General features: G+C 30.3%; 1 protein-coding gene across 1 annotated transcript; it reads right to left on the bottom strand.

Annotated features, from left to right (window-relative positions):
* Window positions 1–3,819: 3,819 nt before the first annotated feature.
* Window positions 3,820–6,179, bottom strand: LOC107870371 (60S ribosomal protein L13-1). Its single transcript, XM_016716879.2, has 5 exons — window positions 6,088–6,179; window positions 4,929–5,047; window positions 4,686–4,819; window positions 4,292–4,450; window positions 3,820–4,179 (listed from the first exon to the last, which is right to left on the bottom strand). The coding sequence occupies exons 2-5, from the start codon at window positions 5,032–5,034 to the stop codon at window positions 3,958–3,960; spliced, it is 621 nt and encodes a 206-aa protein (XP_016572365.1). The 5' UTR covers window positions 5,035–5,047; window positions 6,088–6,179; the 3' UTR covers window positions 3,820–3,957.
* Between the last annotated feature and the right edge of the window lie 3,961 nt (window positions 6,180–10,140).

Below are 10,140 nucleotides of genomic sequence, written 5' to 3'. Positions count from 1 at the left end.
TTTACTGTTTATTTTTCTAAGATAGTTAATAATTTGATTTAATTATTTGGTGCTCATCATTGTTTGTTTTTTTTAAGATTGTTGGTATAAACAAAGTTTATTTTTTGTATTTAAGTAGTATTTATATCATGTTATACTACTTTATCATTTGTTTCGTATTTTACATCGTTGAATGAAATTAATATGAACCAAGTTGCATTAGATGATATTAAATTTGATATCAATTACATCAAATTATACATTTTCGATTCTGCAATTAGTAACATTTGACATGAATATTGCATTTTAATGTTTGGTTCTCATTACTCTTTGTCTTTATAAGATTGTTGGAATGAACAAAGTTTAGTTTTGGTATTTAACATAGTATTTATATAATGTTCTTCATCTTCTTCTACTAGAAAACAAGCACCAATATTAATCATGGTTAATACTGATTATTTTTTTATTACAACGAAAAATTATTTGACATCAAACAATTATCAATCAATTTATTTTCAATATTTACGGTGATAGTTTTTCATGTAATATCCATTACATACTCTAAAAAGGTTATGTAAAATAAAACATAATTTTTCTTAGCGATTGTCACATTCATAAAACTCATTCAATACAAATGTGATATATACGAAACTTCATCGATACCAATTTTAATATCAACTTAATACATTGAGAAATAAAAAAAAAAGTATTACTTAAGTATGAAATGAGTATATAAACTGGTTTCAACGTAATTTATTAAACAATTCAGAGATATTATATTGTGTACTATACTAGTTTCATACACTAAAAACAGTTATAAGAATATATTATTTGTATTTAGAATTTTATATATACCAACACAAATAACAGATTGTTTAGTATTTTCATTAATATTCATTGTCATATATTTTGTTATCACATATAATAGATATTTAACAAAAAAATCGGCAATACTATTTTTTTTTTATCTAAATACACCATTCCTCCCGTGTCATTATGTATGAGCATTGGTGGGCATGTTTCACTTATCAAAAACTTAATCTCAATGTGGATTAAGGTAATGTCAATCTTCAACTGTTTTGATATTACATTAACCAATCATCTATACTTTGAATCTGCATCTTATATAATCTCATCTACAACAAAATCTTTTGGTTTTTCTGTAAACATATTACATAGTTTATTAGTAGGAATTATTTGAAATTTCATAATTTGAAAATATGAAAATTCATAATTTCAACATACATAAAATAATACAGCAAAATAAATATTATATCAAAATTGTTTTACTCAAAGCAATCAAAATAACATTATGAAAAACGATTAATGTATGAAACATAGTCAAATTATCAAAATCGCAGATCAAATATTATTTTTGAAAGAAGAAACCGTTTATATGTTAATGAAGTTGGAACAATACTTTAATTCAACAGTTTAACAAGAAAGAATTTAAGAAACACATAAAAAATTATTTAATTCTTTAAACACGTTTGATTGCAAAATATCAATTTGCTAAATAATATAACATACCTGACGAATCCCATCTCTCTGCATAACGCATCATGATTGAATGCAAATTATCAAAATTCATATTTTTATAACACAAGAATTACTTATGTTATTGTTTTACTCAAAGCAATCAAAATAACATTATGAAAAACGATTAATGTATGAAACTTAGTCGAATTATGAAATCACAGATCGAATATTATTTTTGGAAGAAGAAACCGTTTATATGTTAATGAAGTTGGAACAATACTTTAATTCAACAATTTAACAAGAAAGAATTTAAGAAACACATAAAAAATTATTTAATTCTTTAAATACGTTTGATTGCAAAATATCAATTTGCTAAATAATATAACATACCTGACGAATCTCATCTCTCTCCATGACGCATCATGATTGAATGCAAATTATCAAAATTCATATTTTTATAACACAAGAATTACTTATGTTTGCTTTTCTTTCACAAAATAATTCTCAGTAGTTGCATAAAAGAAATGAAAATTACGATTTGGTTTTCTGAAACTAGTAAATCGTGTAGGAAAAAAAAGATAGAGTATGAAGATGGAAACTCTTAATGGAAGCATTAAATAGAAGAAAAGAAAAACGGTTAGAGCGATTTGGGGGTGGATTGATATCAATAATTAAGATTAACTACATTTAAGGAAGGAATGTTGTATATTAGTTGTATTAAATAATTTTAAAATGAAAAAATCATTTTTAACTTTTTTTTAAAAAATAAAAGTTGTTATAACTTGAAAACTAAAAATAGTTATTATAACTTGTAATAAACAATTCATTAAGTTTATTTAATTAATTTTGACTGATTTTTCTTTTCAATGAATTGATCAACAAAACAAAGAAGGCCTCCCGTTAAAATTGGCTTTCGGCCACCAATCTTATTGAGCCATAAGCCACCCCAGTTGAGCCTAAACAAAAACTGAAATCCAATCCAATCCAGTACAAACCCAATCGAATTTCGTACAATCATTGAATAAGACTTCCATACACACACTGATTTGAACATGTATACATTGCAAGAAGGTATTTATATGCAAATCACATAGATCATAACTAACAAAACTTGAGCACTATCCACAAACACACGAAAAAATTCATATATAAAATTCAAATTCAAGAAATTAACAGGTGAAAAGATACTGCAGGGGCCGGGGTGGGGGTGAGGGGTCGAGGGTTCTGGAGGCAATGGAAGAACACATCAAACGCTTTGTAATTCATTTTTTATAGGGGCTGAGTGAAGAACCCTGGGTTTTTAAACATGGTTTGTAATTCATAATATTGAATACAAACGTCTTTTACTAACTAATTGATTAATAGGTATTTTTACTTTATTAAATTATTTACCCTTTGCATTTGCTAATTGATTAATAGGTACTTTTACATGACTAGTTTACCATAATGTCCCTATTAAATGATAAAAAGAGTAGCCCGATGCACTAAAGCTAACGCTATGCACGGTGTCCGAGGAAGAAACCCACCACAAGGATGTATCGTACGCAGTCTTACTTTACATTTCTATCAGAGGTTGTTTTTAAAGCTTGAACCTATGACCTCCTAGTCACTATGTTCCTATTAAATGATATTTATATTTTAATTTTTAAAAAAAAAGTAATTAATGCAAATAATAAAATATGAACAAAAAAATTGTTTCTTCTTAATTAATAAAAAAAAAAAAAACAAGTAACAAAAAGAATTCAAATTTGAAAATTTAGGCGGAGGGAGTACTTACTAATTTGGTATACATACCTGAAGTGAGTTAGATCTTATCAGGGTGGGGTACGAAAACCAAATAACATGCACCAATCGGTAATCATTTCAAAGAATATGCATCAGCTTTCTTGTTCTCGTTTTCACTTGAATCGGTAGTTGATACATGAAGCTTTACTACACTTCGATTAAAAGTTCCATTCGATCTGGGGCTGGATGAGGCATTTTTACCACTTGTTTCATGAAATTATTTGGTTGAAATTCGAGCACAAAAAGAGATGAAAACAAGAAATCATAAAAAGGACGCAAAAAATCAAACCTTGTCAAAGCAAGAGAACATCATGGGAAAATTTGAGCTAGAACTTGAGACGACCACCACAAGAGGCTTCATACTAATACCCTCTTTGACAATATAAAATTAATGTAAACATTTCTGAAAACCGAGTAGCCTAATTAATAACATGAATCTAAAAGATAATGTACCAACCTAGAAGAAAATCAGTGAAAAACAATTTCAGTTGGGAAACTGACAACTGAGAACGACGCCAAATCATGCAGAGAGAACAGAGAAATAGGACTTGCACTAATCGTAAGAGATATGCAAGATTTCACAAAATCCTTTAAATAAAATGAAAAACATAACTTCCTCAAAACGATTGTATGATAAAATTCTGGTCCTTCTGTCACAAGGACCACTAAAGAGTTCAATAATACGTAAACAGACTACAGAAACAACTCAATTCCTCACTTCTTCTCTTCCTTTTCTGCTTCAGCCGCCCTCTTCTGCCTGACTCCAACATGGCGGGCATTTGTACGCTCAATACGCAGCTTACCATAGGCATTGAATGACTTCATCTCATCTGTGACCTTCACAACTTCAACAGTAGGCTGCTCCCTAGTAATAGGCAGATATGGACCCTGGACCTGGGTGGCAGTAGCAAGCTCCTCTGCACTAGAATCACCAGCCTGGAAGAGAGTAGTTTAAGGTGAAGGTATATTCAAGAAGGCAAAAATTGCTTAGATACCAAAAAGGGAACTCTAGCTAGCACGGCAAATTGCAATATTTTATAAAATTTACCTTGACTTTCTTAGCACGCCTTGGGAAGATGACAAGCTTAGCCTTGTAAGTCTTGAGCCTCTGGACATTAGTTTGGAGACCTTCCAAGGATCTGTTCCTGCGGCGATGATCAACAGAAATGCCAATGGTTGGTGCTAGCTTTTTGGGAATACCAGCTGCCTGAAAACCAGAGCTACTCATTAATAACAAGATCAAATATACAGGCACTTGGAAATAATAGGCAGTTTAAAATAAAAATATCTGGAAACAAAGGAACTCGACACCAAAGTACTCTTTAACAGAAAAAGAACACATTTTTATACACAGTATTAATTTTTGTTGATTGAGATTTTACTTCGGGTGGTGAACAGGGTGGAAAGAAATGACCGTCAAGAAGTAAAAAAAGACTCATAACCTTCAGTTCTTCAAGAGAAAACCCCCTGCCGGCACGGACTTTCATGTTGTATTTTAGAGTTTGTCCATGAACAATAGGTCGAAGAGATCCAGCGGTTGGCCTAGGGAAGATCTTCACAGCCTTCTGCTGCCTAGCTGTTGACAATAAAATAAGAGAAGGGAAAATTTTAGTACTGTCCTACCAAATATGAATTTTCAAAATGAAAAGAATCATGCAAGTAGCTCAACAGGAAGGTGGCCTTACCATTACGTCTCCTTGTTTTCCTAGCAGGTTGGTTGAACCATGTCCTTACATAGTTCTGCCAATGCTTCTTGAAGTGCCCATTGGGAATAACGTTGTTGTGCTTCATGACTTACCTGAAACTGAAATCAACTAACATATGTCAAGCAAACATCCATCACAATGCTAGCTGCTTTCATATGCAAAATATAGTAGAACTTTCCTATATCCACAGTTAGTAGTTTTCTTGACTTTGATTTTGTTATTTTCAAAAAAGTTCCAACTTCAATCAAAATATTACTACAAGCAGCAAGGCAAGCCAAACAAACTGATAAAAAACATTCACATACACGAGTGACATAAACAGTTCAAGTGACAAAAAATTCAAACATGTTTCTTTGTACTTATTAAATGCTATTCTTCGCAAATTACACCTCTTCAAAGACTAATTCACAGGATTAGAGAGTCACACATATAGTTAAAGTTTGAAAACATTTCTTTTGACATTTTCTTAAAGAACTAATCAGGTTCACTAGTTTACGGTGCTCTTTTTAACAACACAACTACTCCTCTATTCAATTTTACTTGTCCCCTTTGGACTTTGCACTACCCTAATTTGACATACATTCTAGTCTTAGGTACTGGGAACTGGTACAGGGAATACAAAATTATCGTTGACACTTAAATGTGAAAATGAATGATTCGTAAATGTGAACAAAGAAAATAGTTATTTTACCAAGAGTTGTGTATATACACAGACACAATAGCAGCTGGCTGCTATTACTAATAGTTAAATACACAGGAAAGAAATACATATTGATAGATCCAAATATATAAAGCCCAGATTTTTAACAACTTCAGGGACTAAACTTAAACAGATATCACATACAATCGAAACACACATTCAATTTTCTTCCTATAATTAAACAACAGTAACTTAAACACACTGATTTGAACATGTAACCTATACACTGCAAGCTTATTTACGTCTGTCAAAACCAACAAAACTGAGGCACTGTCCAGAAAAACACACAAAAAAAAGATTCAATTTATGAATTAAAATCAAACAGAATTTCATATATCAATTTTGATAACAAGTAGCTTAGAGAAACATTAACATGAACGATATGGAAAATGAAGAAAGATTATTCATAAAGTTATTAGGTGAAAGAGTGAGAGGTACCTGGCGGAGTTTGGGGGCTAGGGTACTGGAGGCAATGGAAGAACAAGGCAAAGTAAATGCTTTGTAATTCGCTTTTATAGGGTGAAGTGATAAACCCTAGGTTTTTAAAAAGGCCTCAACATTTGGATTTCCGAATGGGCTTTCGTTGGGCCGCTACACTCCATTGGGCGAGGACTAGCCCATAACAGTACAATTGAGTGCACAAATACCCAGTTTTTAGGATCCATATTTTTTAGAAAAGGAAAAATTTCAAAACTAGCAATTATAGAACCTTAATTATAATTTTTCTAACAACAGTTTCAAAATTACAAAAAATAGCAATATGTATTTTATATTTAAGCAATCTGTTGCTAGTTTAATACATATACAACAGAATATTTCGTTCTTAATATAACGTTAATCAGTTTGAGTTTTAATTTGGGAAAAACAGTTCCCTAATTTATGGAACAATTAATTGGTAGATTCCCTTACACTTTAAAACTCTTTTTTATTTTTCATCAAACGTTAAATTACAACAATTAATTCAAATTCAAAAAATATTTTTCATAACCAAAAATTCAAAATCAAATCCAAAAATACAGATTCAAATTCAAAAATGTTTTATTAAACGTTTTTTTTCTAATCAACTAGCATTGTGAAGCACATTTTAAAATACAACTGTGCAATAACGGGTATGAATCAACAAAGTTTATATTATTTGTGATTTCATTATAATTATAGTGAAAAATTTATTGAAGAAATTGTACCAAATATCTGTAATTGTTTGCGGGATTCAAAAAAATGATGTAGTATGTCAATTTTATCAGATTTCGGAAGAAAGTGTTTAAGCGTGTTCTTTATAATTTCAAATATATTCTTGTTGTTCTAAAGTTTGAAAGTTGAGAAGCAATTTTAAAACATTAATCTGATAAATTTTTTTGGGTAAGCATGTTTCGATTAAATTTTGTTTGTTTAAATTCGTTTGGGAGTTTTGAATTAAAGAATGTGTTGTTGTGTATACTACGTATTAGATATTTAAATTGATTTTTACTGTTTTGTAATTTTGTACAGATTGAAGGTGGGAAGCATTGCAGTTCTTGTTAAACACTCAGATAGATGGAATTATGAGCAGCAATATGAAGAGTACGTCAGTGATGCGATATTGTTGAGCGTAAACACTACATATGACCAACTGTACACAGTACTTCCTTCTCATATTAATGTTGATTTGACGTGCAAATACATTGAAATAGAATATCAATTAACAGATAATACAGTGAAAATACATATACGTAATGGTATAGGTTTGAAGGTCTACATTATGTAGAAAAAGGAATTGAAGGATTTGAGTAATTTGCCTTTGTATGTAAGTATTTTTACAGGGATAATTTCAACATATTTGTAAGTTCATCATTGTGTAATTCGGAAAGTCTAAGGATGACTGTCAATGCGAGTAACGTGGTAAATACAAGTACTCAAAAAGCATTAATAATTACTCCTTCAGAAGAATGTTTGGATGTATTTGAAATGGATACAATGAGAATTATTATCTCTGACCGACATCACAAACATATTGAGGTTGAACAACTTTATGCCTCAAAAAGAGTATTAAAATCTGTTATGAAGGACTATGCAATTCGGGAGAAGTTTCAAACACTAACTATAAGATCGAGTAAAACCTGATAAGTGTATTATGCATTTTGTTATTTATTGTTTCCAGTTGGTTGATTGTATTTGAGCATATGTATTTATTTTTGTTTGCAGTTAAACAGTATTGTGCAGATTCGATAATTGTGCTTTTTTATTTCGCGCATCTGGTATTGGTGAATCTGAAATGTTTGAGGTGAGAGAATTTTTACCAGAGCATGCCTGTCCCTGTCCGATCAAGGATAAAATTTATTCTAAATTGCATGCTACTAGTAGTTCATTGGTGGTATAGTCAAACAAAAGTTTAAATGTCACAAACAGAAATACACTCTATCTGAAATCAAAAGTGCATGAAGAAAGACATGGGTATGAATTTAACATATATTATGTGTTGGCGAGCCAAAGAACATGCACTTGAAGAGTTAAGAAGGAAACCACCGGCATCATACGAAAAACTACCTGCATACACACATGTGTTAAACACTAGTTATCCTAGTTCTCATATAAGAATAAAAAAGAATGAAGACAATGAATTTTTATATATATTGATAGCACTAACTGCCTTTATTCAAGGGTTCGAGCATTGCAGACCTGTCATAGTTGTTGATGCAAGTTATCTAAGAGGACTGGTTACTGAAATTTTTGTAGCTGCATGTACCATGGATGGAGCTGATAAGATATTTAATTATAAATGTATTTGACTTCAAATATGTTCCCAGATGTATGTATTTATACTATACATACATACATATATATATATATACATATATATATATATATATTATTTATGTAATGAGATGCATTTATATATTCATTACTTTTAGTTGTTCTCTGGAAGTTTAGTAGCTTTCCAGCAATATGTAGAAATAATGTCAATATGCATTATTTGATGTGTAAAAAATCATGTATGCTTATATGTATTTTTTGAACATGTAGGACATATATTTCCTTTGGTCTATGGTGTTATTGATTCCGAAAATAATGCTTCTTGAATTTGGTTCTTTGAAAATCTGAAGGAAGCATATGGTGAAAGAAGAAATACGTGTGTAGTTTCTGATCGTAATGCAAGCATCATAAAAGCTGTAAGTGAGGTGTATAATGACGTACCATATTATGCATGTATGTGGCATTTATGGAAAAATGTGAAAAAAAGATTTTAGAAAATCACATGATTCATTATTGGATGTCTTCTATACAATGGCAAAATCATATTCAAAGACTGAATTTCACAATTTAATGGAGAAGGTGGAGGCAGTTGATGTTAGAGTGAAGAATTACTTGAAATTTGTGGGATACGATAAGTGGGTTAGGTCATATGCATCGGTTCATAGGGGATGGACTTCAACATCAAACATTGCCGAGTCAATTAATGTTGCACTGGGATCGACTAGAGAACTACCAATATATGATTTTCTAGAGGAAGTTAGATTGATGTATGGTAGATGGAACTGTAAAAACAGACAACAGACATTGTATACTTTTATAGATCTTATAGGTAAATTTCAATAAATTCTTCAACAGAATAAAGCGGAGTGTACGCATATATGTATGTATATATATATATATATATATATATATATATATGTATATTTGGATGGCAGAAAGAAATTATATTCTGTAATTAAAATACATATGCATGGCAGAAAAATACATATGCTGAGATGATTAAATACATTTGCAAAACTGTTTCTGACATAACTTTGCAAATGATTTTTATTTTACTAATTAATTTTGTTTAATAATTTCAGGTTATACATGCATCAGAGTATATCTATACATTCCACGACAAGGAGAAACATTTTATTATTTGTCTTAAGGAAAAAAAATATTCTTGTAATGCATTTCAGTTGGATGAGATACCGTGTGTTCATGCTTGTGTAGTTCTTGATAGCAAGAATCTTAAGAAGGAACCATATTGCTCTGATCTTTACAAGCCAAAAACAGTCTTGCGAACATATGATCTTCCATTTTATCCTCTACCACACAAAGATGATTGGATAATTCCTAAGAAAATTTTGAATGAGGTAGTTCAGCCACCAAAATACAAGCGACCCCCTGGAAGACCTCCAAAGAAGGATCGTGGAAAGTCCGGATGAGATATATTTGGAAAGAAAAATAAAAATTGTTGTGGTTCATGCGGATGTAAAGGGCACAATAGGTGTTCATGTAGGAAATACAACAAATGATAAGTTGGTTGATGTATTTAGTTAATAAACAGTTGCAGATCTTTTTTCTTGATGAAAATATATATGATTTTTAATTTGAAAAAAATATTTGATGTTATTGAAGTTGTTATTATTAATATGTTGGAAACTTTTTATTTTTTTAAATTGAATTCAATAAGAATATATTATAAAATTATTTCATTTAACATCTTTGATTTATACATTTTTATAGCTACACATACTAAAATGTTAATCTAAAAAA

Source organism: Capsicum annuum, chromosome 1, assembly GCF_002878395.1.
Source record: "Capsicum annuum cultivar UCD-10X-F1 chromosome 1, UCD10Xv1.1, whole genome shotgun sequence".
Lineage (NCBI taxonomy): Eukaryota > Viridiplantae > Streptophyta > Magnoliopsida > Solanales > Solanaceae > Capsicum > Capsicum annuum.
The sequence above is the reverse complement of the archived record's forward strand: the minus strand, read 5'-3'. Positions and strand labels throughout refer to the sequence as shown.